Source organism: Scatophagus argus, chromosome 5, assembly GCF_020382885.2.
Source record: "Scatophagus argus isolate fScaArg1 chromosome 5, fScaArg1.pri, whole genome shotgun sequence".
NCBI classification, from domain to species: domain Eukaryota; kingdom Metazoa; phylum Chordata; class Actinopteri; family Scatophagidae; genus Scatophagus; species Scatophagus argus.
Window position 1 is genome coordinate 25,191,720 of NC_058497.1, and position 27,524 is coordinate 25,219,243.

At 45.3% G+C, this 27,524-nt stretch overlaps 2 protein-coding genes across 2 annotated transcripts; both read left to right on the plus strand.

Annotated features, from left to right (window-relative positions):
* Positions 1 to 5,826: 5,826 nt before the first annotated feature.
* Positions 5,827 to 15,233, plus strand: LOC124058684 (protein NLRC3-like). Its single transcript, XM_046388142.1, has 10 exons — positions 5,827 to 6,853; positions 6,966 to 7,085; positions 7,821 to 7,934; positions 8,381 to 8,459; positions 8,543 to 8,757; positions 8,836 to 10,653; positions 11,389 to 11,562; positions 12,524 to 12,697; positions 14,265 to 14,311; positions 14,547 to 15,233. Exons 1-10 carry the CDS (start codon positions 6,729 to 6,731, stop codon positions 15,104 to 15,106), a joined length of 3,426 nt encoding a protein of 1,141 aa, XP_046244098.1. The 5' UTR covers positions 5,827 to 6,728; the 3' UTR covers positions 15,107 to 15,233.
* Positions 15,234 to 19,157: 3,924 nt separating this feature from the next.
* On the plus strand, positions 19,158 to 26,755 carry LOC124058685 (NACHT, LRR and PYD domains-containing protein 12-like). Its single transcript, XM_046388143.1, has 9 exons — positions 19,158 to 20,521; positions 20,634 to 20,753; positions 21,306 to 21,384; positions 21,468 to 21,696; positions 21,775 to 23,575; positions 24,329 to 24,502; positions 24,626 to 24,799; positions 25,817 to 25,863; positions 26,099 to 26,755. Exons 1-9 carry the CDS (start codon positions 20,397 to 20,399, stop codon positions 26,656 to 26,658), a joined length of 3,309 nt encoding a protein of 1,102 aa, XP_046244099.1. The 5' UTR covers positions 19,158 to 20,396; the 3' UTR covers positions 26,659 to 26,755.
* The last annotated feature ends 769 nt before the right edge of the window (positions 26,756 to 27,524 follow it).

The window sequence follows — 27,524 nt, forward strand, 5'->3', positions numbered from 1 at the left end:
AGGGGGAACGGGGATCCTCCTAAGTAGTTGCTTACTGTAGGCCTGTTTCACATTCCATACACTCCTGGTTTTCGTCTGTGGGTTGTGTGAAGGCCAATAATACAGCCTTACTATTCAAAGATGAGACTATCTGTACCCCACCAATGTGTTGGTTTAGTCCTGACCCCTGCTGTCCGTCACGTCAGAGGCCATTGGCATCAGCGTAACCTGTTGATTCCCGAGGCGACTCCGATTCAGGTAATAAACATAATGGACAGAAAAAGGCCAAAGCTATCGGGTGCTTATTTCAGAAAGAAAAGGAAAGAAGAAGAGGAGAAACGGTCCAAAAACAAAGGTATGTAGCTAATGTTCCCTCTGTAGCGTACGACTGTAATTACGTTATGAAAAGGAGCTAACGTTAATTGTTTAGCGGTCATTAGCTTGTTTGCTGTTTTGTGTGCTGGTTACAGTTAACCTGAACATTATCTGAGTTAACATACATACATACCAATAACTGTGTCTACACTTAAGCCATCAGCTCCTTGCTGTCATTGCTTTGTGACCATTTGGTTATCGCTGCGTACTGTATTTGGCCGTCGGGATTTTCCGTGCAGTAAGCTAGCCTTAAAAAGACGGACGTTGCCCACATTTCGTCCATTATTTTCTGTCTCAGTGTAACGTTAATAGAGTTTGGGCAGTGAAGCATTTCTCCCCGTTGGTTAATCTGTAGGTTAATAGCATGTAATAGGCGTAATAACATTAAGTGATAGCTAATGTATTTAAGTGTGCCGTTCATGCATGTTTACAGTGATGCACTTTTCCAGCAACGCTGCTAAAATATTTTGGAGCCTCCTGCCCAGGATGAGTCTCCAGCAACAGAGGCCTCATCTGTAGCAGAGGATCAGGAGATCCCATCCACCTCTACGGCTGCTATGGCTTCTATGGCATCTCCTGCCATGTCTCAGGAAGGCCATGAGGAGTTTGCTGCTGCTTCTCCTCAGCAGGAGCCTATAGGTGGGTGGTATTTTGCTGTCGTGTGTGTGTGTGTGTGTGTGTGAGAAGATAGAAGTAGCAGTGTGTTTTATCTGTGAATTTTACCTGCCTGTACACATTTTTTCCTGTTAGTTGTGATTAATCCAGTTTTGCTATTTCTTAAAACCATGTTTTGTTCCACTGCTGTGTGCTTTGAATAATGTGCCAAATCAAATGTGCTGTTCTACAGAAATGCCTGAACCCCCACAAAGTTCATCTTCCACTGGGGAAGAGCCTCTTTCAACAGACCCTGCAGACTGGCCATCACCTCTGACAGACAGCATCAGGACCGAGTTGGTACGCAGAGGGCCAAGTTAGGTGGCATCAGATTTCTTTTTTCCTAATGGGAGATGTTGTCACCAGAAGGGTCAGGTTTTAGTTCTGTGTGTGAAGGATTTGTGTATTTTGACTTGTATTTTTATTGTTGTTATTTATACTCAATTATTTTATTTCTTTGTTGTACTTTTCTATGCTTGTGATATGAAATGTGTATTTTCTTTCAGTTCAGTTCAGTTTTATTTAGAAAGCACTTTAAAAACAATATATATCTTGCATATATTTATGGTTGTGCACTTTAAATTGGTTAAATTGGTTTGTTTTATTGTATTTCTATCTGAATAAAGTTTATACATATACTTTTCACCCGATGTTCTCTATGGGTTGGTGGGGGCATGAGCCAGTGCGCGGGGGGGGCACCACAGGGGCTATTCGGGGTGCCCTTCAGATTAGGACCGCCACTGGTTGTTTGTGTTCTGATTTAACCTGGCACCTAATGTAAATGTATGGGGATGGGTGGGGGATGGGTCAATGGTCACTTGGAGGATAGTAGCACTCAATTTGTGGCACAGGATCATGTCACTCCTAGTAGCCCTCTCTGTGCGACATTAAAATGTGACGAGGCGAAAAGCTGTCTCATGAGAGTCAAATAATTGCCACTTTCCACACCCTTTCATGCCAAACAACAATTAGCTCAGGCAGTGGAAAATAAATGTATGAATAATAACGTCAACTCATGACGTGAATCAGATTCGCACAGCTGATGCGACACCGCCATATGCCGTGACTGTAACCAAGTGAACCCCCTCTTGCACTGTAAAAGTGTGAACGCTGACAAACAGTGTGTGACAAAGTGGTCTTTAAACCGAGATGCAAACTTGGTCTGTGTGAGCTACACTTGATCAGAGGCTCTGAAGTTAACATTTTGTGAGGATTTGTGGTGCGTTTCCACCTCCTTTTCTCATTCGATGCTAAACGTTTATGTGTCTGTCAGACAGACTGAAGGGGATACTGCAGCAGCAGAGCAGGGTAATGCACAGATTCGTGTAGGGCAGGTAGACTTAACAAAACAAATTATTCTCATTAAATGATTACTTTTTCTCCCGACATGTCAGAGAACACAGATATGTGCAGAAAGTTTTGAACATGAGCAGCAAAAAAACAGTGGACGAAGTACAGGAACTATTAAAGTTAAGGAGTTTAACGTAATTAAAATGATATGACTCAAATTTATGTCACATGACAAATGAATGACCGTCAGATATCAGACATCATTCATTTCAATGTTCGTTTCTCAGTCCACAGCCCCGGAGCTGAGCTACAGCTGTCACATGACAAATGAACAAAAGAACGATCCGTATGAACGATCCGTGAACGAACCGTAGTGCCTGCTACTCGCCACACAGCCTGAGGACGGCGCACAGTTGAGTGAGTCGTGAACTAATCATATCTGTTTCCTGTCCTGCTGACTGAGCTTATGCAGCTGCCTGTCATGTAGCGAGAGAAGGTACTGCATGAAAATGAACGAATCGCTCACTGAGAGGACTTATTACTCCCAAGTCATATAGAAGATTAGTTCATACTGAATGAATCGTTCATGAACAAAACATGACTACAGTTCACGCCAGGCTAGCTGAGAGGAGGAGCTTGAGACCTGTATGCTATGTGGAGGAGCCACCTGCAGCTGGTCCTGGTCCGGGTCCTTCCTCCAACCAACACAAAACAGAACACAATGCAGAATATATATGGGTTAATGGTTGCGCATCTCACCCGATTGGAAACTGTTAGAGAAAAGACACACCTGTTACACTCGGACATGCTTTTATTGTGAAATCGGTTTGAACTCGCTGTTACCATAGTGTCTCGTATATGGAGGCACTTGAAAACATTGTGGAGCCTGACTTGACCGCAGTAGTGATGTTCGATACCACCGATTCCCTTTCCGATCTGATACTGAGTAAGATTCAGGCTTTGTGCAAATACATTTAATGTGTCTGGTAAATGACAAAGACATCAGAGTAATTTATTTATTTATGTATTTTAAACTGGGCGGCACGGTGGTGCAGTGGTTAGCACTGTCGCCTCATAGCAAGAGGGTTCCAGGTTTGAATCCCGGTCTGGGCCCTTCTATGTGGAGTTTGCATGTTCTCCCTGTGCCTGCGTGGGTTTTCTCCGGGTTCTCCGGCTTCCTCCCACAATACCAAAAACATGCACATTAGGTTAATTGGCTGCTCTGCATTGCCCCTAGGTGTGAGTGTGAGAGTGTGTGGTTGTCTGTCTTTGTGTGTTGGCCCTGTGATTGACTGGCGACCAGTCCAGGGTGAACCCCGCCTCTCGCCCGTAGTCAGCTGGGATAGGCTCCAGCTCCTCCCCTGACGGATAAGCGGTATAGAAAATGGATGAATGGATGTATTTTAAACTCTGAAGTATAATGAGATGCCTCATTTACAATGTAGCTGAGCTAATACAACAACAGAAAAAGCAAACAGAGGACACAATCATACAAATTGTAAATAATAATAGATATATTTTATCGAAAAAATGTTATTTTTTTATCCATCTTTTCTAGTTATATATTTTTCTAAGTTAACCGTGGCTGTTTTATCACAATTGCTCTGTTTAATTTAATGACACCTCTCTGTGTGATCCACTTTCAATGATCAGTTCTTTAGGAAACCTCACCTGAATAAATCCAGGCTTTTGTTTTCTCTGTGAGATCATCTCATCACATATTATTGATACACTCTTTGTGGACTTTAGCTCGGCCTTTAATACTATACTCCCGGACAGACTGACGGAAAAGCTGCTGGACGTCGGACTCCCAGCCACCACCTGCTGCTGGATCAGAGACTTCCTCTCAGACCGGGCTTACAGGGAGGAGGTCCAGAGGCTGGTGGGGTGGTGTGCAGATAACATCCTGGTCCTCAACACCTCCAAGACAGAGGAGGTGATTGTGGACTTCAGGAGGAGGAAGACTGATCTGCAGCCCATCTGCATAAACGGGGGAGTGTGTGGAGAGGCTGCCCAGCTTCAAGTTCCTGGGTGTGCACATGGACGCAGACCTCAACCCGGGTGGTGAGGACAGCACAGGGGATTGTGGGCTGCAGTCTACCAGATCTGGACTCAGTTTACACTGCCCGAGTCCAGAAGAAGAACTGTTTGTACCACTTCCATCAGGAAGGCGGTACAGGAACATTAAAACCAGCACCAACAGACTCAGGGACAGCTTCTTCCCCAGAGCTGTTAAAGCAATAACCCCCCTACAGTGAAACACTCACGTCCCACCCCCATACAGGACCTCACACACACACCCTCCCCCGTCTATCTGCATACACACATAGTCTGGCACTAAGTGCACTTTGTTTTTATCTACCTCATTTTGTATTTTGTATTTCTTTCTTAAGTGTGCAATTTCAATTTTCTCCTATTTGTAACTGTGTTTTTAAGCTGAGAATCTGCACAAAATTTCGTTATACTTGCATAATGACAATAAAGACTCTTGAATCTTGAATCTTGAATCTTGAATCTCAAGTGGAGCTCTAACACCTCGGCGGTCGTGAAGAGGGCCCGACAGCAGCTCCACTTTCTGAGGATCCTCAGGAGGATCAACTTGAAGAGGGAGCTACTGACCGTCTTCTGAGCTGACGTACTGCATCTCTGTGTGGTTCTCCAGCTGCACCCTGGCACACAAAAAGGCTCTACAGAGGGTTATTAAGACGAAAGATCATCGGCCACCCTCTCCCCTCCCTACAGGACCTCCACAGCACCCGCTGTGTTCTGAGAGACAGCACACACCCAGGACACCGGGTGTTCGAGCTGCTGCCCTCTGGCAGACGTTTCAGGGTGCTAAAGACTCGGACTAACAGACTGAGGGACAGGTTTTACAACAGGGCCAAAGTCCTGTTAAATGAAACCATCTGACACCATCATGTGTCGTTCCACCCACAGGCAAGACGGGTGCAATAAACATGTGCAATAAATGTTTTCTGTGCAATATTTTGTTTTATCTTTTTTTATTGTGTTTATAGTGTCTCACTTCTTTGATAAGTGCATTTTTAATTCAATTTCAATTCAGTTTATTTATATAGCGCCAATTCACAACAAAAGTTATCTCATGACACTTTCCAATGTGAGCAGGTCTAGACCAAACTCTTTAATTAAATTGTAAATAGAGAGAGCCCAACAGTGGCGAGGAAAAACTGCCTTTTAGAAGGCAGAAACCTCGGAGCAGACCCCGGCTCAAGATGGGCGGCCATCTGCCTTGCTTAGTTATTTATTTATTATTTATTTGATACCTTTGCACCGAGGGGAGAATTGTGTCCCAATTTCGTTGTACTAAAGTACACTGACAATAAAGACTCTTATCTTATCTTATCTTATTACTCCAAGCTGAACTCATGCAGCTGTTTGTTGAAGCAGGTATTGATTTCATTACTTATTTCATAAGCATATTTATTAATTTGAACAACTCCAACAGCAACAGAGCTGAGCGCCGCTTAAAGCTCCACATGTTCTCACTCTGTACCTGGATAGCACCTGCCCTGGCAGCAGCACCTGACACTGTGCTGTCCTCTTCTGTCCGCCTCACCATGAACGCCTCGTATTCTGTGTTGTGGTTTAACCTCAGGTGTTTCACGAGGTTTGTGGTGTTGCCGCATTACGCACTTACAGGGCGGAAGAAAAAGTAGTTCCCACCAACCGCGTATCATTTAGACAAGATCTCAGTAGTTTAGTTACTTTCCACTGTGTTCCTGTTAATGATTTACATCACCTCAAATGACTGAAGTATCAAAAGTATCGATATTTTGATTTGAGAATCGATTTAGAGCATGAAGATCCTCAGATAAAGGATTTCAGTATCGATCCGCACATCACCTGACCGCAGTGCTGCCGCCACCTGCCTTCAGGTGAGGCGCAACAGGTAGTTTGTGTTACTTTCACTTCCTCTCAGCTGCTGACGCAGATTATTTAGTGACTCCGCACTCAAAGGTAAACGTGTGTTTTTCTCTCTGTTGTTCTCTAATGACTCGTGTTATGTGACTGTTTGTGCCTTCCGTTACTTTGACTCGATCCTCAGAGTCCAAAGTGTTTGAATGTGTGGCAGGAGTCGAGTCTGTCGGCCGACACGATCGACCGCTCGGCTCTTGTGCTTTTTAGCAGAAGACGTTTGAAAGAGTGAAAAGCGGCTTCAGCTGTGATGCTAACAGCTGCTAACAGTCAGGAATCAGCGGGAAAGCTTGTTTATTCTCACACTTTGTTTGTTTGTTTGTGATGGAGAAAATACTTTAAAGAAGTCACGTTCATTACCGTAAAGATGAGAGTAGAGACGCACTGCAGTCTGTCCGTGTTTTAGTCGCTGTCAGCTCTGTGTTTCGTCCAATCACAGCTCTGGATGTTTGTCATGTGACTGAGGGGACTGCTGATCAATACTGTGTGACAGCATGTTGTTGTGTTTGTGTGAAGGTGTGGGCTCTGCTATGAATCAGTGTGAGGAGACAGAGGAGGGAGTCCCTCCCTCTAAAACCACTCTGTGTGGGGAACATGACAGCCAGACCAAAGCTCAGAGGTGAGATGAGGATCTCTAACTGTCCATGACTCTTCTCCATGTCACAGCTCAGCACTCACATCACTCCACCATCATTATTCACACTCAAAGCTCTGTGTGTGTTGTGTTGAAGCCCCGAGCAGCAGCAGAGACCAGACTGTCCTGAACCTGAACCCAGCTGTGTGTCCATGAAGAGTGACAGGTCCATGGGTCCACCAATAGCGTTTAAAGGACGACTTCCTTCAGAGACTCAGTAAGTCAACACAGTCCCAGTTAGCAGGAACTTTCCCATAACTTCCTGTGATCCTGGCTGCTTCAGACTCTTCTTCATTGATTTCATATTTCTTCATATTTACTCAGGAGCTGCATGAGAGCAGGTAGAGACCATCATGGATTTGTTGTGCCCCCCCACATGCTGTCCCTTCACTTTGATTGTTCCTTCTAATCAACTCATCAAGTGAACAAAATAGACGAGGTTGGATTTTATTTTCCAGCAGCTTTTTTCAGTGTCAAAGATTCAGAGCAGTTTGTTGTTCACTCTCACTACAGAGCTGGGCTGAACAATTGAAATCAGCCAATAGCACATCTGGACTGTTGACTCCTTCAGGCTGTTCATTTGAGGTACATGACATCAGGGTCAGTTAGAGTCCACATCAGAAAGCAAAGGGAGGCTTCCAGTGTGTCGTCATCACATTCACACTGAAGTCAAAATGCTGTTTGCTGACGAGCACATTAACTGTCCCCTCATTCCTGCATGAAGGCTTGCAAATCCTCATGAGACAGAGGAGCGTCCCCTCCTGTCCTGCTGTCCTCCTGCCTTTGTCATGTCTCCCTGGAGAGCTCCTGTTCCCTCCTCTTCCTCTCTCTGACCTTCACTGAGATGCTCACATCTCCAGGAGTCGGCAGAGCTTTGAATGTTTTGTCTCCAGCTTGACCATCAAAGTGAAGGTTTGAGAGGCGCATTAGTTTGTCTGTGTGTTTCTATCAGTGTGGACCAGCAGACAGCAGACTCTCCTGTACCCAGCTGTGTGACCATGAAGAGTGACGGGTCCATCACTGAACCTCTTGACTTTAGATGTGGACACGACTCTGCTGAAGGAAGGTAAGAGTTTAAAGCAGATGAGTTTGATGTTCTGCAGCTTCTCCTTCTATCAAGTCAGTCCACAAAAAGATCTACCAGTTGGTCTCAGCTTTCAGACTCCACTGGCTCCAGATTTGTCATTACAAAGTTACTGTAAGGCAGCTGCTCGGTGGTCTCAGTCTGCTGATTCCAGCAAAGGTTTTTCAAACTCATTTTGTTTCCTGTAGCTTTTTCACTTTTCTGTAAGCAGGAGATTTAGTCCACAGAAACACATCAGTTTTCCAGGAAATTTGGATGAAACTCGTGGTTTGACCAACCAAACACTTTGTCAGCAGGTGACAGTGAGCTGCTTCTCAGACCAACCTGAAGGTGGCCTCATTGGAGCCAGAAAACTGGATCAGCTGATCCTTGCAAAGCAACAAGTGCTAAAATGTGTGTAATCATCATACGTCCTGTTTTCTCCACAGAGTTCAGCAGCAACAGTCAGATGTTCTCGGTGGTCAGTCTGTCCAGCAGAATCCAGCAGACCTGGACTCCATATTCATGGTGTGTAAATGTCCAACAACAACTTTTAGCTCAGCTCCAAATCAAATCAACACAATTTTTATCTTTGTTTTATTCTTTTCCAGCATCTTGAGGAGAACGTTGTGACTTTTGTGAAGAACGAGCTGAAGAAGTTCCAGAAGCTTCTGAGTCCAGATTACCCAGAAAGCTTAGAGAGGCAGAGTGAGGATGAGGAGGTGTTGGATGGTGAGGATGAAGAGCAGAGGAGCAGCAGCAGAGACGCATTTCTGAAGATCACACTGCACTTCCTGAGGAGAATGAAGCAGGAGGAGCTGGCTGACCGTCTGCACAGCAGTAAGAGGATTTTCCACACTCCACTTTTCTCACATTAACACCAACATCCACTCACTGATTTGTTGTGTTTTCATTCAGGAACTGTTGTTCCAGTTTGTCGACATCAGCTCCAGTCTGAGCTGAAGAAGAAGTATGAGTGTGTGTTTGAGGGGATTGCTAAAGCAGGAAACCTGACCCTCCTGAATCAGATCTACACAGAGCTCTACATCACAGAGGGAGGGACTGCAGAGGTCAATGAAGAACATGAGGTCAGACAGATTGAAACAGCATCCAGGAAAACCACAAGAGCAGAAACAACAATCAGACAAGAAGATATCTTTAAAGCCTCACCTGGAAGAGATGGACCAATCAGAACAGTGATGACAAAGGGAGTGGCTGGCATTGGGAAAACAGTCTTAACACAGAAGTTCACTCTGGACTGGGCTGAAGACAAAGCCAACCAGGACGTCCACTTCACATTTCCATTCACTTTCAGGGAGCTGAATGTGCTGAGAGAGAAAAAGTTCAGCTTGGTGGAACTTGTTCATGACTTCTTCACTGAAACCAAAGAAGCAGGAATCTGCAGGTTTGAAGAGTTCCAGGTTGTGTTCATCTTTGACGGTCTGGATGAGTGTCGACTTCCTCTGGACTTCCACAACAGTGAGATCCTGACTGATGTCACAGAGTCCACCTCAGTGGATGTGCTGCTGACAAACCTCATCAGGGGGAATCTGCTTCCCTCTGCTCGCCTCTGGATAACCACACGACCTGCAGCAGCCAATCAGATCCCTCCTGAGTGTGTTGACATGGTGACAGAGGCCAGAGGGTTCACTGACCCACAGAAGGAGGAGTACTTCAGGAAGAGATCCAGAGATGAGGAGCAGGCCAGCAGAATCATCTCCCACATCAAGACATCACGAAGCCTCCACATCATGTGCCACATCCCAGTCTTCTGCTGGATCACTGCTACAGTTCTGGAGGATGTGTTGAAGACCAGAGAGGGAGGAGAGCTGCCCAAGACCCTGACTGAGATGTACATCCACTTCCTGGTGGTTCAGTCCAAAGTGAAGAACATCAAGTATGATGGAGGGCATGGGACAGATCCACAGTGGAGTCCAGACAGCAGGAAGATGATTGAGTCTCTGGGAAAACTGGCTTTTGAGCAGCTGCAGAAAGGAAACCTGATCTTCTATGAATCAGACCTGACAGACTGTGGCATCGATATCAGAGCAGCCTCAGTGTACTCAGGAGTGTTCACCCAGATCTTTAAAGAGGAGAGAGGACTGTACCAGGACAAGGTGTTCTGCTTCATCCATCTGAGCGTTCAGGAGTTTCTGGCTGCTCTTCATGTCCACCAGACATTCAACAAATCAGGTGTCAATCTTATGTCAGGAAAACCATCAGCCTCCAGGTGGTCTCAATTGATCAGAAACAAACAGGAACAAACTCATCTGTACCAGAGTGCTGTGGATGAGGCCTTAAGGAGTCCAAATGGACACCTGGACTTGTTCCTCCGCTTCCTCCTGGGTCTTTCACTTCAGACCAATCAGACTCTCCTACGAGGTCTGATGAAACACACAGGAAGTGTCTCACAGACCAACCGGGAAACAGTCAGGTACATCAAGAAGAAGATCAGTGAGAATCTGTCTCCAGAGAGGAGCATCAATCTGTTCCACTGTCTGAATGAACTGAATGATGGTTCTCTGGTGGAGGAGATCCAACAGTCCCTGAGGTCAGGAAGTCTCTCCACAGATGAACTGTCTCCTGCTCAGTGGTCAGCTCTGGTCTTCATCTTACTGTCATCAGAAGAAGATCTGGACGTGTTTGACCTGAAGAAATACTCTGCTTCAGAGGAGGCTCTTCTGAGGCTGCTGCCAGTGGTCAAAGCCTCCAACAAAGCTCTGTAAGTGAACACAGAACTGCAGATTCTGACTGGATCACATGTGACGGGTTGTTCTCAAATAATATGTGTTTTGGTCAAGGTAGGTAGGTTGATCAGTTGAAAAACCTGCAAACTGTTAGAATCACATCAAAGATCAGGACCCAAAGTGCAGACCCTGACACCAGAGTTGAGGTGAACAAAAGGAACTTAAATGAACTTTAATGAAACAGAAGCAGGCAAACAAAAGGCGACTGTGAGTCCTGGTAAAAATGGTCCAAACAAAGAAGATCCAGAAACCATAAGCAACACTGAGACCACCGGAAAACAGAGAACGTAGGGTTTGCCGGGGAACTCAGAGAAGCACAGCAAATCCACAACAAACACAAGGACAGCACAGGTGTATATAGGTGATGTAACGAGACACAGGTGAAACTAATCAGGGAGGAGCAAACTGTCAAAAAAGGAGGGAAATCAGACAAAGACAGGAAATGACAAGCTAAACAAGACACAAGAGGAGACAAACTAGAAAATAAAAGTGAAAACTAACTAACTGAAACTTCAACGTGACATAAACTGTTTCTTCACTTTCGCTGACCCTCCACAGGAGTGAGATGAATTAACTTGTGAAGGGTGACCCATAACTGTTATATACTTTTATATTTTTGTTGTCATTTTATTACTCAAATAACTTCCAGTGTGAGTCATATCAAATATACACTGAAATGTTTTCTTATATGTCCTGTATGTTTTGTTCAGGCTGAGTGGCTGTAATCTGTCAGAGAGAAGCTGTGAAGCTCTGTCCTCAGTTCTCAGCTCCCAGTCCTCTAGTCTGAGAGAGCTGGACCTGAGGAACAACCACCTGCAGGATTCAGGAGTGAAGCTGCTGTCTGCTGGACTGAAGAGTCCAAACTGTCAGCTGGAGACTCTCAGGTCAGGATTCAGGTTCTGTTTCAGAGATCAGCCTTTACATCCAGACTGACATAGAAGTTGAAGTGGATTTAAAAACAGATGACCAACATTTGTAGTATTTAACAGTGTAGATTATACTAAAAACATTGCGTTACCAATTTTGTCCAAGAGATCGATCTTGAACGTCCACAATCTAATTCTCAGGCTAATCATGGAGATTGTGGTTTTCAAGGTCACTTCTGCTTGCAAACTTTCCATAACCTGATTGATGAGCAGATCCACACGACCTGACCTCAGATTAAACAGTAAAGATGAAATACATAAATATAAGAAAAACATGAATGTTAGGTTCTTTTAAGACTAGGACCCCAAAGCAGAGACAAACTCACTGGTGAGAGGGAACAAAGGTTCTTTTAATAAACTCTACAAACTAAATACAGAAACTAAGCAGGCTGTGGAAGCAAGGAGCTGGCTGACTGAAAGATAACCTCGACAGGAGAATTCAGGTAACTTCTGATGAGCCGCATGCATGGGTAGAGCGAGCAATAATTTGGCAGCGAGCAGGAGTGAAGGCCAGGCTTAAATAGAGGAGAGAATGGGCTGATAAAACTCAGGTGTGTCTAAGCTGCCAACAGGAGGAGTCAGCCACACCCCCTGCCACCACAGGCTCTGCAAAAGGAACAGAAAATGGAAAGGTAAACAGAGAGAACACAAAAAGAAAAGCACAACAGAAAACATACAACGCCAAACCATAACAATGAATACATTGCACTGTCAGAACAGATATTTGACCTGATCAATGTGTGTGTGAGAGAGACAGACTCTGCAATGTCGTATTGCTGCCCTCCAGTGGTTGATGTCACTGCTGTTTTGACAGTTACTCATTAACTCATTAGGGGCAGCCAGTGAGATATGATATATTTTATGTTGTATACAACAGAAACCGTATCAGAGTTTGTCTTTATCACTAACTCTCCTTCAGGCTGAGTGGCTGTAATCTGTCATGGAGAAGCTGTAAAGCTCTGTCCTCAGTTCTCAGCTCCCAGTCCTCTAGTCTGAGAGAGCTGGACCTGAGTAACAACGACCTGCAGGATTCAGGAGTGGAGCTGCTGTCTGCTGGACTGAGGAGTCCAAACTGTCAGCTGGAGACTCTCAGGTCAGGATTCAGCTTCTGATGCAACAGATGTCCATGTCAGTTTTGTTGGACATATACATGCTGATGTCACTGATGAGAGCCACCAATCTGTTTGTGTGTGTGTGTGTGTGTGTGTGTGTCTCCAGGTTGTCAGGCTGTATGATCACACAGGAAGGCTGTACTTCTCTGGCCTCAGCTCTGAGATCCAACCCCTCCCATCTGAGAGAGCTGGACCTGAGCTACAATCATCCAGGAGACTCAGGAGTGGAGCTGCTGTCTGCTGGACTGGAGGATCCACACTGGAGACTGGACACTCTCAGGTATGAACAGACAACAAGAGCTCACACACAGTTTGTCTGTCACAGTGACAAGCTGAGGACTGTTGGTTCACAGTGTGGACCAGCAGCACTGCTGATAACAGTGAAGACAGTAACTGATGTGCTGAGAGTCCCTGTCCCCACTGAGACTGACCTCCTCACTAATATCACACCAGGATCTGCTGTCCATCATTTACTGACCACCACACACACTCTGTGACAAATACAGTCAAAAAGGATTTACGAATGAAATAATATAAAGTGCTGATGAACCATCATGCAGAATCCTCAAGAGGTTCAAAGTTCAGTCTTGACAATCCGTGTACCTTCGTTTCAGTTGATTTCCTGTTGTGAAACAAAAATTGCCAAATGAAAAAGATTTATTTTGTTTGTATAAAATCTCTTCTTTCCATCACTGGTGACATAAAACAAAGCAGATAATCAGAGTTCAGTCAGGTTCTGCAACAAGGACTCTGACTGCATCCCAGCAGCTGGAGGCTGTTGATCTAAATACACAACAGTGAACATGCATATCAGGAAGTGGATCTGCTCTCCTCCAGTAGTTCATTGAAGACCTGATGTGAGTTATGAAGGAGATGATGCACAGGCAGACATGGAGCTCACACAGTGTTGCCTGTGCTGCTCTTTGGGCCACACAAATGGATGGAGAGGCCACGAAGCAGAAGCTGACCATCTCTAAGGTTCTTCCAGCACATCAAAAGGCTCTGAAGGTTCTGCCTGATGTCCTCACAGTCAAATCAGTCCTTCAGTGTCTTCACTGCTGTGTCTCAGCATTTCTTTTCCACTGGAAAGATGACTAAAAGCGAGCGCAGACCAGCTGGAGACTGACGGCGCTCAGTGGCTTTGGTGTTTCAGTGTGGACTCTGGAAGCTCCTGACAGGCCAGATCAAACTTTCTTCAATTGCTGATCAATCAGGAAACAAATCAAACGTGAGCTCAAACTGAAGGTCAAAGAACAATCAATCTATCAGAAAAACACATATTTAGCAGGTTTGTGTGCATCATGAATCACACAGTTTGGGAGCTTCATCACATGTGAGTCACAGTCAGAAAAGTGGATGTCAGCTGGTTTCTTCTTCTCTTGTTGTTTTCTTCTGAATGTTTGATGTCAAGTTGAACTGAGTCTGTGTATGAAATGTGTTTTCTAAATGCAGCTGTTTTGTCTTCATGGTGGATCTGAGTGAAGGTTGATGAAGATCATTGATGAGGAAGCTTCTGAAGGTTCATTCTGACTTTGTTTCTTCCTCCAGGGTGGAACATGGTGGACAGCAGAGGCTGAAACCTGGTCTGAGGAAGTGTAAGTGTGTGTTGACTTTGATTGATGAAAACAAGGCAGCACATGTTAAAGTAGTTTCAGTCTAAAGCTTGTGTATCTGCATTCAGCTCTCAGTGTGATAGAAGATCCAACAAGATGAGTCAGTGTGAAGTTTTGATCTAATGAACAGTCAGTCTGTTAATGAAGCAACAAATGAAGCCATCAGGTGTGTTAGATGATAAACTGCTGCTGTATTGTGTCTTGTTCTCTCCATCAGATGCCTGTGAACTCACAGTGGACACAAACACAGTAAACACAAACCTCAAACTGTCTGACAACAACAGGAAGGTGACAGCAGTGAGAGAGAAGCAGCCTCATCCTGATCATCCAGAGAGGTTTGACTGCAGGGCTCAGCTGCTGTGTAGAACTGGACTGACTGGTCGCTGCTACTGGGAGGTCAAGTGGAGAGGAGGAGTTCATATATCAGTGACTTACAGAGGAATCAGAAGGAAAGGAAAGACTGCTGACTGTGTGTTTGGAGGGAATAATCAGTCCTGGAGTCTGAGCTGCTCTGATGTTGTTGGTTTCTCTGTCTGGCACAATTACAGAACCACACGCCTCTCCTCCTCCTCCTCCTCCTCCTCATCCTCCTCCTCTGTCTCTCACAGAGTTGCAGTGTATGTGGACTGTCCTGCTGGCACTCTGTCCTTCTACAGAGTCTCCTCTGACACACTGATCCACCTCCACACCTTCAACACCACATTCACTCAACCTCTTTATGCTGGATTTGGATTCTGGCCATTCAGTTCCTCCTCAGTGTCTCTGTGTTCAGTGTAGGAGGGAGAGTCTCCTCCTGTTAGAGAAACACACACACACACACACACACACACATACAATCTGAATTGATTTCTCACATAAATAAGCGTGTTTATCCAATAAAATCAGGTTCCAGACTCTCACATCATCTAAAGATTTTTTCCTGATCACTTTGATATTAATGTTGATGTTATTGGTGTGTAATTGATCCTGGGAAGGTTGAAAGCTGTCAGAAATCCTTCAGAGTCATTTCAACAGTAAATCTGTGTATATGAATGGATGGAGGTGAGTGTCAGTGTTCCAGGGATATAAGAAACATGTTGATGAGACATTCTGACACTTCTGTCAAAAATCAACTCATATTGTAAAACATCAAAATGTTCATTTTCATGCATTTTGTCTTTCTTCTTCACTTCTGCTGTTTGTCTTAAATTTGGGCTGAATGAGACGTTTTTAGCACTACACTTCCCATCATTCTTTGGGTGATGTAACAGGAAGTGTAGTGTTGCAGTGGAGTCAGTCGCTGTGTGTCTGTAGTTGCTCCACTTCCCCTCAGGCCCTGGTACTACAGAACAGCATCCGTCACACAGAGGCCACTTGGAGAGCAGGAGAGTCAGGAGTGAGAGTCACAGTTGGACATGTTTAAAGCCTCTATTGCAGGGGCAGCTGTTTGAAAATGAGTTCAAGTGACTTGGGGACTCGTTCACAAACCAGGGTGGATGGGCTCAACCTTGGAGACCTTGATCGTCCTCCTGCAGGAGAACAGCCCCAGCTCCAGCAGCATTGACATCAACTTCAAGCTTAAAAGGTCTGGAAAAATCTGGGGCAGACAGAACAGGGATGCAACACAGGCTACCTTTAAGTCTTTCAAAGGCCTTTTGGCACTCAACCAGTCCACACAAAGGTCTGGGAGGGACTGGTCAAAGCAGTTAGCAGGGCTGCAACAGAAGAACTGGTGATAATATCCAGCCATTCCTAGGAAACGGCGCAGCTGTCTCTTAGTGGTAGGTACGGGGAATTCTGCAATAGCTGAGACCTTGGCGTCCACAGGACACACTCTCTACTACCAACCTGATGACCAAAGTAGAGCACAGTACCTTTCCCAAATTCACATTTGGCAAGATTTAAGGTAAGGGATGCAGCTGAAAGGCATCTGAAAACTTCCCTTAATGTAGTTACATGACTTAGCCAGTCATCAGAGTAAATAACAATGTCATCTACGTACGATCGACAGTTCGGAATACCTCCTAGCACCTTATTTACCAGCCTCTGAAAGGTTGCAGGAGCATTACACATTCCAAAGGGCATTACTGTGTACTGGAGGAAGTTGTCAGGGGTCACGAAAGCAGAAATTTCAGAGGCATGTGGCGTTAAAGGAACCTGCCAATATCCTTTTATCAGGTCAAGCTTTGTGACATATGTTGCAGGCCCAACTTCATCAACACAGTCATCAATGAGAGGCAAAGGATGTGCATCTGGCACAGTGACTGCATTCACTTTGTGATAGTCAGTACAAAACCTGGGACTTCCATCAGACTTAACATCTAGAAGACAAGGTGAACTTCACAGGCTTGAACTTGGTACTGCAAAGCTATTCTGCACAAGATCATCAACCTCTTTCTTCATGATTTCCCTCTTAACTGGATTAACCCGATAAGCATGCTGCTTGATTGGTCTGGGGTTAGAATCAGAATCAGAATCAGAATCATCTTTATTGCCATGTAAGTGAAGAGGTTTCACATTACTAGGAATTTGTCTTGGTGATTGGTGCAAACACAGAACATTAGAAAGAGTAACATATAATACTAGAATAAAATAAAATAGAATAAGGCAAAACAAAGTAAAATAAGATAAGTAAAATAAATATGGTTCTGGAGGTAGTACAAAAGTGGAAGTGGTAGTACAAAAAGGACATACTCAGTACATTGTCTTATTTTTTACTGTTTAGTATTTTGAGTCTACATAATGTAATTAATTGTTACTACATTTATATCTATTGTATTTTGCTGTTTAAGTTTCAATGGGAACTATGTAATGTGGCGTACTGTACATGCAGGTATGGTGAGTTATGGTTAAAAGTGGCGGAGTGATATGAAAGGCATGTTTGCGGTGCGCAGTGTTGAGTGTTGGTACGCTTGGCTTCATGGAAAGAAATGATAAAGAGAGTGACTGAATGCTACAGAAGAGGTCGTCTCCGTGCTCTAACTTTACCCACAGCCCTTCGATAGCTTAACGACGTGACAAGTAAGCCAAGAGTTACAAACCTCCAAAAACCCCGTCTTACACTGGTGGCAGCGGGTTTGTTTACTGCTAATCTTTGCAGAGTTTTGACTTTTGCCGGAGATTAACGAGCCGACTGCCTGCGCGACGACGGCGCCTTTTTTTCCCTCCTCACCGTGAACTGCTCCTGCTTCAAGCTAACGCCAAGCTAGCGACTCAGTCAGTGTGCTGGTGGAATGTAACGGACTGTGGTGGACATTAAGTCTTCAAGATAACAACAAAGCAACACAACAGTGAGTTACAGAGACTGACAAAGTGGATATAACGTTTTCTGCTCTCTTCGTGGGTTTTCCTGCTGCTTCATGTGGGAGTACTGCTGCTGAACTTTTCTACGGAGGGCGGTTGCGTGGTAAAGTTGTTTATGTGTCACTCTGGAAACTTCTACTGCAAAGTGGACTCACCTGGCTCACCCAAGCTAAGACTGTTAAGCTGCACAGGCCCATTCTGAACTTTAACTGTATTTTTATGAGCTGTGCCCTTGCCAGTTCATACAGTGTGCACTGACAATAAAGATGGCAAATCACAATGACCTTTGGAACGAACTGCCCTTTCCTCTGAGCTCCAGCCACGTTATGCCACAGTTTTGTAAAGGGGATTTTCCTCATGTTTTCATGTGCGATGGAAAAGAGGATTTTTCTAAATGGTGCAGACGTTTTGAAGTGGCTGTCGACGCTATGCCTAATTATGATGAAGATAGTTTTGCTAAACTGCTGCCCACACGCCTTGGTGGTGCTGCTTTTAGTTACTGGGATGGCCTACCTGATGCAACTAAATCTGACTACAACCTTGTGAAAGAAAAACTGAAAGCTGTTTTTGGACAGACTGCTTATCTTTCTACATTTCAAAGTTATGTCAATGCACGCACTCGCTTACCTGAAGAGGCCCTTCCAGTTTTTGCTACTGAAATTAGTCGTCTAGTGGAGGAAGCTTTTCCCACATATGGACAAAATGATAAAGATGGCGAAAAATTCAGACGCTTCATTGCTGGACTTGAGCCATATCTTCAGCTACGTTGTCATGAGCAGGGTGTCAAAACACTGGATTCTGCACTTCAGTTTGCACAACAGATCGAGACAGCTCACCAGGCTAGCAGGGTGTTTTCATCTCCAAACACTCTGCCATCTTTTCCTGAGGCTCCTGCCACTTTTACTGTCCCTCCCTCAACACCTACTCACCTTTCTACATCCTCTACATCTCTGTGTCTGCTCTGCCACCTCAGACGATCTTCGTAAAATGCAGGAAACACTGGAGACACTCTCAGAAAGGACTGACTGACAGACCTTCAGTAACACTGCCACCTGCTGCTGACTGGCAGCACTGCAGCTCACACTGGCTCTTTGCTCTCACGTCAGACTGACGTTTCTGGATTTGGATTTGAAGGTATGAGGATGTGACGGCTGTCGGTCGGACGAACACCAGCGGCGTCTGTCGGCGTCTGCGGACGAAGAAACAAAGTGTGTTTGATCTCGTGTGGAGCTGAACAGGTGAGACCCCTGACAGGTAACACGACACACCTTTGATGAAGAAACTGTTTGCTGTCACTCGTTATGTTGGGAGCTACATAACAGACTTGTAGATGAGAGCAGTGATGCATTCTGACAACACTGTTGTTTCCTGTTTGTAGGTCTGAATATTCATGAATGAATTCACTAATGAGTCTATGAGATGTGACTTTTGGTCCAAAATGAGCCTTTTCATGTTGAGTTTATTCACATTTCATCTGCACCAGGAAACAAGTCAGAACATGAGCTGAGCTGACTTCACTGCTGAGAGATGAGGGACAGTCAGAACTGGTCTGACAGCCTGAACTGGTTTTTATCTTTGATTGAAACTCGATCAGCTGTTTATTCTCTGACGGTACAAAACAACACCCAGCAGTGAATCAAAGAACTCCTGCTGCTTGTTGTCTTTACCAGGAGACAAATTAAGAAAAGTTCATGTTGTGATGTCAGACACTCGAGGAGGCGGGGCTTGTGTTGTGGTCCCTGGGTTTGGTTTGTCAGGTTGGTGTTTCTGATTGGCAGGTGAGTGTCACAAACCTCCTGCTATCAGAAGTGTGAATCTTTTAACTGGTGGACCCCCGTCGTCAACAGCAGCAAAGCGTCCTTTTAGTCCTGACCCACAGACTGAATCAAAAGACTTCCAGAGTGTCTGTGAGGAAGCCCAGAGGTTTCTGATGGGAAACTTTGAACCCTGCAGTCTGGGTTTAACACTCGCCACCGTCTCTGTCAGGAAATGCTAATATGGTTTGTGTTGCTGTGGTGGGACAGGACTATCAGTCCAAGATAAGACAGAAGAGAACTTCAGTCAGGGCTTTCAGCTGGAGTTTCTGCTTCACAAGACAATAAAAATATGATGAACAAAGCAAATATGACGACTTTCTTATTTCTTTATCGTCATGGAGCCACAGGCACTAAACTCAGGAACTGAACTATAAACCCAAACTTTGTGTTGCACATTCCTGATGATGTTTCCACTGAATCTGAGGGGCTGAGATTACAAGTTGGACAGAAAATCGATCAAAAATGTGGAGTTTGAGTGGATGTAATGAAGACTTGTAGAGGTGGAAGAGGAGAACAAAAACTCCAGAGAATGGAAGCTCCAAAGTGGAAGCTCTTTTCTGTTTTAGAACAAAGATGTGATGATGTTTCAGTCAGATGAATTCATGTCCTCATGTTGACTCCAGTTCCACCCAGTGATGTTAACTGTGTGAATGATGGAGAAGTTGTTGCAGCTACAAGCTTCATGCTGACCATCACTGAGGTTCAGACTTTTCCACCACAGGAACTGAAGGCGGTTCTGCTTTGGTTTCCACTGTTCTCTCCTCACGTTGGGGGCGACTTCCTGCAGCTAAATGTCAGCTCAGCTCAGGATGTGATACTGAATCCAAGTTCATGTACTCTGAGGGGGAACTGAATCCAACAGCCACAACACAGAAAACACAGCAGGACGTCCACCAGCAGGACAGCAGCAGAAATCTTGTAATGTGTGATGGAGACGTTGTTGTCATGAATGTTGGAGCTCTGACAGCATGTTGTTGTGTTTGTGTGAAGGTGTGGGCTCTGCTATGAATCAGTGTGAGGAGACAGAGGAGGGAGTCCCTCCCTCTAAAACCACTCTGTGTGGGGAACATGACAGCCAGACCAAAGCTCAGAGGTGAGATGAGGATCTCTAACTGTCCATGACTCTTCTCCATGTCACAGCTCAGCACTCACATCACTCCACCATCATTATTCACACTCAAAGCTCTGTGTGTGTTGTGTTGAAGCCCCGAGCAGCAGCAGAGACCAGACTGTCCTGAACCTGAACCCAGCTGTGTGTCCATGAAGAGTGACGGGTCCATGGGTCAACCAATATATTTTAAAGAACGACTTCCTTCAGAGACTCAGTAAGTCAACACAGTCCCAGTTAGCAGGAACTTTCCCATAACTTCCTGTGATCCTGGCTGCTTCAGATTCTTCTTCATTGACTTCATATTTCTTCATATTTACTCAGGAGCTGCATGAGAGCAGGTAGAGACCATCATGGATTTGTTCTGCCCCCCCACATGCTGTCCCTTCACTTTGATTGTTCCTTCTAATCAACTCAGACTCCACTGGCTCCAGATTTGTCATTACAAAGTTACTGTAAGGCAGCTGCTCGGTGGTCTCAGTCTGCTGATTCCAGCAAAGCTTTTTCAAACTCATTTTGTTTCCTGGAGCTTTTTCACTTTTCTGTGAGCAGGAGATTCAGTCCACAGAAACACATCAGTTTTCCAGGAAATTTGGATGAAACTCGTGGTTTGACCAACCAAACACTTTGTCAGCAGGTGACAGTGAGCTGCTTCTTAGACCAACCTGAAGGTGGCCTCATTGGTGCCAGAAAACTGGATCAGCTGATCCTTGCAAAGCAACAAGTGCTAAAATGTGTGTAATTATCACACGTCCTGTTTTCTCCACAGAGTTCAGCAGCAACAATCAGATGTTCTCGGTGGTCAGTCTGTCCAGCAGAATCCAGCAGACCTGGACTCCATATTCATGGTGTGTAAAGGTCCAACAACAACTTTTAGCTCAGCTCCAAATCAAATCAACACAATTTTTATCTTTGTTTCATTCTTTTCCAGCATCTTGAGGAGAACGTTGTCGCTTTTGTGAAGAACGAGCTGAAGAAGTTCCAGAAGGTTCTGAGTCCAGATTACCCAGAAAGCTTAGAGAGGCAGAGTGAGGATGAGGAGGTGTTGGATGGTGAGGATGAAGAGCAGAGGAGCAGCAGCAGAGACGCATTTCTGAAGATCACACTGCACTTCCTGAGGAGAATGAAGCAGGAGGAGCTGGCTGACCGTCTGCACAGCAGTAAGAGGATTTTCCACACTCCACTTTTCTCACATGAACACCAACATCCACTCACTGATTTGTTGTGTTTTCATTCAGGAACTGTTGCTCCAGTTTGTCGTCAGCTCAAATCTGAGCTGAAGAAGAAGTATGAGTGTGTGTTTGAGGGGATTGCTAAAGCAGGAAACCCGACCCTCCTGAATCAGATCTACACAGAGCTCTACATCACAGAGGGAGGGACTGCAGAGGTCAATGAAGAACATGAGGTCAGACAGATTGAAACAGCATCCAGGAAAACCACAAGACCAGAAACAACAATCAGACAAGAAGACATCTTTAAAGCCTCACCTGGAAGAGATGGACCAATCAGAACAGTGATGACAAAGGGAGTGGCTGGCATTGGGAAAACAGTCTTAACACAGAAGTTCACTCTGGACTGGGCTGAAGACAAAGCCAACCAGGACGTCCACTTCACATTTCCATTCACTTTCAGAGAGCTGAATGTGCTGAGAGAGAAAAAGTCCAGCTTGGTGAAACTTGTTCATGACTTCTTCACTGAAACCAAAGAAGCAGGAATCTGCAGGTTTGAAGAGTTCCAGGTTGTGTTCATCTTTGACGGTCTGGATGAGTGTCGACTTCCTCTGGACTTCCACAACAATGAGATCCTGACTGATGTCACAGAGTCCACCTCAGTGGATGTGCTGCTGACAAACCTCATCAGGGGGAATCTGCTTCCCTCTGCTCGCCTCTGGATAACCACACGACCTGCAGCAGCCAATCAGATCCCTCCTGAGTGTGTTGACATGGTGACAGAGGTCAGAGGGTTCACTGACCCACAGAAGGAGGAGTACTTCAGGAAGAGATCCAGAGATGAGGAGCAGGCCAGCAGAATCATCTCCCACATCAAGACATCACGAAGCCTCCACATCATGTGCCACATCCCAGTCTTCTGCTGGATCACTGCTACAGTTCTGGAGGATGTGTTGAAGACCAGAGAGGGAGGAGAGCTGCCCAAGACCCTGACTGAGATGTACATCCACTTCCTGGTGGTTCAGTCCAAAGTGAAGAACATCAAGTATGATGGAGGAGCTGGTACAGATCCACAGTGGAGTCCAGACAGCAGGAAGATGATTGAGTCTCTGGGAAAACTGGCTTTTGAGCAGCTGCAGAAAGGAAACCTGATCTTCTATGAATCAGACCTGACAGACTGTGGCATCGATATCAGAGCAGCCTCAGTGTACTCAGGAGTGTTCACCCAGATCTTTAAAGAGGAGAGAGGACTGTACCAGGACAAGGTGTTCTGCTTCATCCATCTGAGCGTTCAGGAGTTTCTGGCTGCTCTTCATGTCCACCAGACATTCAACAAATCTGGTGTCAACCTGATGTCAGGAAAACCATCAACCTCCAGGTTGTCTCAGTTGATCAGAAACAAACAGGAACAAACTCATCTGTACCAGAGTGCTGTGGATGAGGCTTTGCAGAGTCCAAATGGACACCTGGACTTGTTCCTCCGCTTCCTCCTGGGTCTTTCACTTCAGACCAATCAGACTCTCCTACGAGGTCGGATGAAACACACAGGAAGTATCTCACAGACCAATCAGGAAACAGTCAGGTACATCAAGAAGAAGATCAGTGAGAATCTGTCTCCAGAGAGGAGCATCAATCTGTTCCACTGTCTGAATGAACTGAATGATGGTTCTCTGGTGGAGGAGATCCAACAGTCCCTGAGGTCAGGAAGTCTCTCCACAGATGAACTGTCTCCTGCTCAGTGGTCAGCTCTGGTCTTCATCTTACTGTCATCAGAAGAAGATCTGGACGTGTTTGACCTGAAGAAATACTCTGCTTCAGAGGAGGCTCTTCTGAGGCTGCTGCCAGTGGTCAAAGCCTCCAACAAAGCTCTGTAAGTGAACACAGAACTGCAGATTCTGACTGGATCACATGTGACGGGTTGTTCTCAAATAATATGTGTTTTGGTCAAATAAGAGTCGAAAAATGTAGTTGATAGGTTGATCAGTTGAAAAACCTGCAAACTGTTAGAATCACATCAAGGATCAGGACCCAAAGTGCAGACCCTGACACCAGAGTTGAGGTGAACAAAAGGAACTTAAATGAACTTTAATGAAACAGAAGCAGGCAAACAAAAGGCGACTGTGAGTCCTGGTAAAAATGGTCCAAACAAGGAAGATCCAGAAACCATAAGCAACACTGAGACCACCGGAAAACAGAGAACGTAGGGTTTGCCAGGGAACTCAGAGAAACACAGCAAATCCACCACAAACACAAGGACAGCACAGGTGTATATAGGTGATGTAACGAGACACAGGTGAAACTAATCAGGGAGGAGCAAACTGTCAAAAAAGGAGGGAAAATAGACAAAGACAGGAAATGACAAGCTAAACAAGACACAAGAGGAGACAAACTAGAAAATAAAAGTGAAAACTAACTAACTGAAACTTCAACGTGACATAAACTGTTTCTTCACTTTCGCTGACCCTCCACAGGAGTGAGATGAATTAACTTGTGAAGGGTGACCCATAACTGTTATATACTTTTATATTTTTGTTGTCATTTTATTACTCAAATAACTTCCAGTGTGAGTCATATCAAATATACAATGAAATGTTTTCTTATATGTCCTGTATGTTTTGTTTAGGCTGAGTGGCTGTAATCTGTCAGAGAGAAGCTGTGAAGCTCTGTCCTCAGTTCTCAGCTCCCAGTCCTCTAGTCTGAGAGAGCTGGACCTGAGTAACAACCACCTGAAGGATTCAGGAGTGAAGCTGCTGGCTGCTGGACTGAAGAGTCCAAACTGTCAGCTGGAGACTCTCAGGTCAGGATTCAGGTTCTGATGCAACAGATGTCCATGTCAGTTTTGTTGGGCATATACATGCTGATGTCACTGATGAGAGCCACCAATCTGTTTGCATGTGTGTGTGTGTGTGTGTGTCTCCAGGTTGTCAGGTTGTATGATCACACAGGAAGGCTGTACTTCTCTGGCCTCAGCTCTGAGATCCAACCCCTCCCACCTGAGAGAGCTGGACCTGAGCTACAATCATCCAGGAGACTCAGGAGTGGAGCTGCTGTCTGCTGGACTGGCGGATCCACATTGGAGACTGAACACTCTCAGGTATGAACAGACAACTAGAGCTCACACACTTTGAACAAGAGGTTCAAAGTTCAGTCTTGACAATCCATGTACCTTCGTTTCAGTTGATTTCCTGTTGTGAAACAAAAATTGCAAAATGAAAAAGATTTATTTTGTTTGTATAAAATCTCTTCTTTCCATCACTGGTGACATAAAACAAAGCAGATAATCAGAGTTCAGTCAGGTTCTGCAACAAGGACTCTGACTGCATCCCAGCAGCTGGAGGCTGTTGATCTAAATACACAACAGTGAACATGCATATCAGGAAGTGGATCTGCTCTCCTCCAGTAGTTCATTGAAGACCTGATGTGAGTTATGAAGGAGATGATGCACAGGCAAACATGGAGCTCACACAGTGTTGCCTGTGCTGCTCTTTGGGCCACACAAATGGATGGAGAGGCCACGAAGCAGAAGCTGACCATCTCTAAGGTTCTTCCAGCACATCAAAAGGCTCTGAAGGTTCTGCCTGATGTCCTCACAGTCAAATCTGTCCTTCAGTGTCTTCACTGCTGTGTCTCAGCATTTCTTTTCCACTGGAAAGATGACTAAAGGCGAGCGCAGACCAGCTGGAGACTGACGGCGCTCAGTGGCTTTGGTGTTTCACTGTGGACTCTGGAAGCTCCTGACAGGCCAGATCAACCTTTCTTCAATTACTGATCAATCAGGAAACGAATCAAACGTGAGCTCAAACTGAAGGTCAAAGAACAATCGATCTATCAGAAAAACACATATTTAGCAGGTTTGTGTGCATCATGAATCACACAGTTTGGGAGCTTCATCACATGTGAGTCACAGTCAGAAAAGTGGATGTCAGCTGGTTTCTTCTTCTCTTGTTGTTTTCTTCTGAATGTTTGATGTCAAGTTGAACTGAGTCTGTGTATGAAATGTGTTTTCTAAATGCAGCTGTTTTGTCTTCATGGTGGATCTGAGTGAAGGTTGATGAAGATCATTGATGAGGAAGCTTCTGAAGGTTCATTCTGACTTTGTTTCTTCCTCCAGGGTGGAACATGGTGGACAGCAGAGGCTGAAACCTGGTGTGAGGAAGTGTAAGTGTGTGTTGACTTTGATTGATGAAAACAAGGCAGCACATGTTAAAGTAGTTTCAGTCTAAAGCTTGTGTATCTGCATTCAGCTCTCAGTTTGATAGAAGATCCAACAAGATGAGTCACTGTGAAGTTTTGATCTAATGAACAGTCAGTCTGTTAATGAAGCAACAAATGAAGCCATCAGGTGTGTTAGATGATAAACTGCTGCTGTATTGTGTCTTGTTCTCTCCATCAGATGCCTGTGAACTCACAGTGGACACAAACACAGTAAACACAGACCTCAAACTGTCTGACAACAACAGGACGGTGACAGCAGTGATGAAGAAGCAGCCTCATCCTGATCATCCAGAGAGGTTTGACTGCTTTAAACAGCTGCTGTGTAGAACTGGTCTGACTGGTCGCTGCTACTGGGAGGTCGAGTGGAGTGGAGAAGTTTTTATATCAGTGACTTACAGAGGAATCAGAAGGAAAGGATACACTGCTGACTGTGTGTTTGGATGGAATAATCAGTCCTGGAGTCTCGAGTGCTCTGATGTTGGTTTCTCTGTCTGGCACAATAACAGAAGAACAGACCTCCCCTCCTCCTCCTCCTCCTCCTCCTCCTCCTCCTCCTCTTCTGTCTTTCACAGAGTTGCAGTGTATGTGGACTGTCCTGCTGGCACTCTGTCCTTCTACAGAGTCTCCTCTGACACACTGATCCACCTCCACACCTTCAACACCACATTCACTGAACCTCTTTATGCTGGATTTTGGCTCTGGTCGTTCGGTTCCTCAGTGTCTCTGTGCTCAGTGTAGGAGGGAGAGTCTCCTCCTGTTAGAGAAACACACACACACACAAACAGTTTGAAATAACTTGAAATCCTTTTAAATCTGTTTTCACTCTGCAATAGCCCGGATACAGACTCAGGGACACAGGGACCCCAATTCACGCTTCAAACGACTCCTCAACAGTACGGTTGCAGCAACTAAGCCACTCCAGCCTCTCTCCCTCCCCCCACATTCCAACTGGATGGCCTCGCTCACACCTTGTCCCCAGAAGCGTGGGTGGACCACTCTCACCTGGGTACCACATGCACTCCCCCACCCATCACCTCAACTTTTCTGATGACTCTGCAGTGGTTGGGTGTATTACTGGGGGGGATGAGAGAGAGTACAGGACGGTAGTGGACAACTTTGTCACATGGAGCGGGAAAAACCACCTACAGCTCCATGTGACAAAGACCAAGGAACTGGTGGTGGACCTGAGGAGGACTAAGGCTCCAGTGACCCCTATCAACATCAAAAGGGACACTGTGGAGGTGGTGGAGGAGTACAAATACCTGGGGGTGTACTTAGACCACAAACTGGACTGGTGCAAGAACGTGGACATGGTCTACAGAAAGGGCCAGAGCCGCCTCTACTTTCTGAGGCGGCTGAGGTCCTTCAACATCTGCAGGACGATGCTGAGGATGTTCTATGAGTCGGTGGTGTCCAGTGCCATCACATGTGCTGCTGTCTGCTGGGGCAGCTGCCTGAGGGTGAGGGACACTAACAGACTCAATAGAATCATCAAGAAGGCCACCATGTTGTGGGAGAGGAACTGGATCTCTTACTCCCACGATGCACCACAGAGCGACACAGGAAATCATTCCTGCCTGTCGCCATCAAACTGCTTAACTCTG

Excerpts from the sequence above, each read along its gene's own strand:
- LOC124058685 (XM_046388143.1), top strand. The coding sequence starts at position 20,397 with ATGTTGTTGTGTTTGTGTGAAGGTGTGGGCTCTGCTATGAATCAGTGT. Across the intron at positions 24,800-25,816 it reads TGGAGACTGAACACTCTCAG|GGTGGAACATGGTGGACAGC; the intron begins GTATGAACAGAC and ends TTCTTCCTCCAG. Across the intron at positions 25,864-26,098 it reads GAAACCTGGTGTGAGGAAGT|ATGCCTGTGAACTCACAGTG; the intron begins GTAAGTGTGTGT and ends TCTCTCCATCAG.
- LOC124058684 (XM_046388142.1), top strand. The coding sequence starts at position 6,729 with ATGTTGTTGTGTTTGTGTGAAGGTGTGGGCTCTGCTATGAATCAGTGT. Across the intron at positions 6,854-6,965 it reads AGCCAGACCAAAGCTCAGAG|CCCCGAGCAGCAGCAGAGAC; the intron begins GTGAGATGAGGA and ends GTTGTGTTGAAG. Across the intron at positions 7,086-7,820 it reads CGACTTCCTTCAGAGACTCA|TGTGGACCAGCAGACAGCAG; the intron begins GTAAGTCAACAC and ends TGTTTCTATCAG.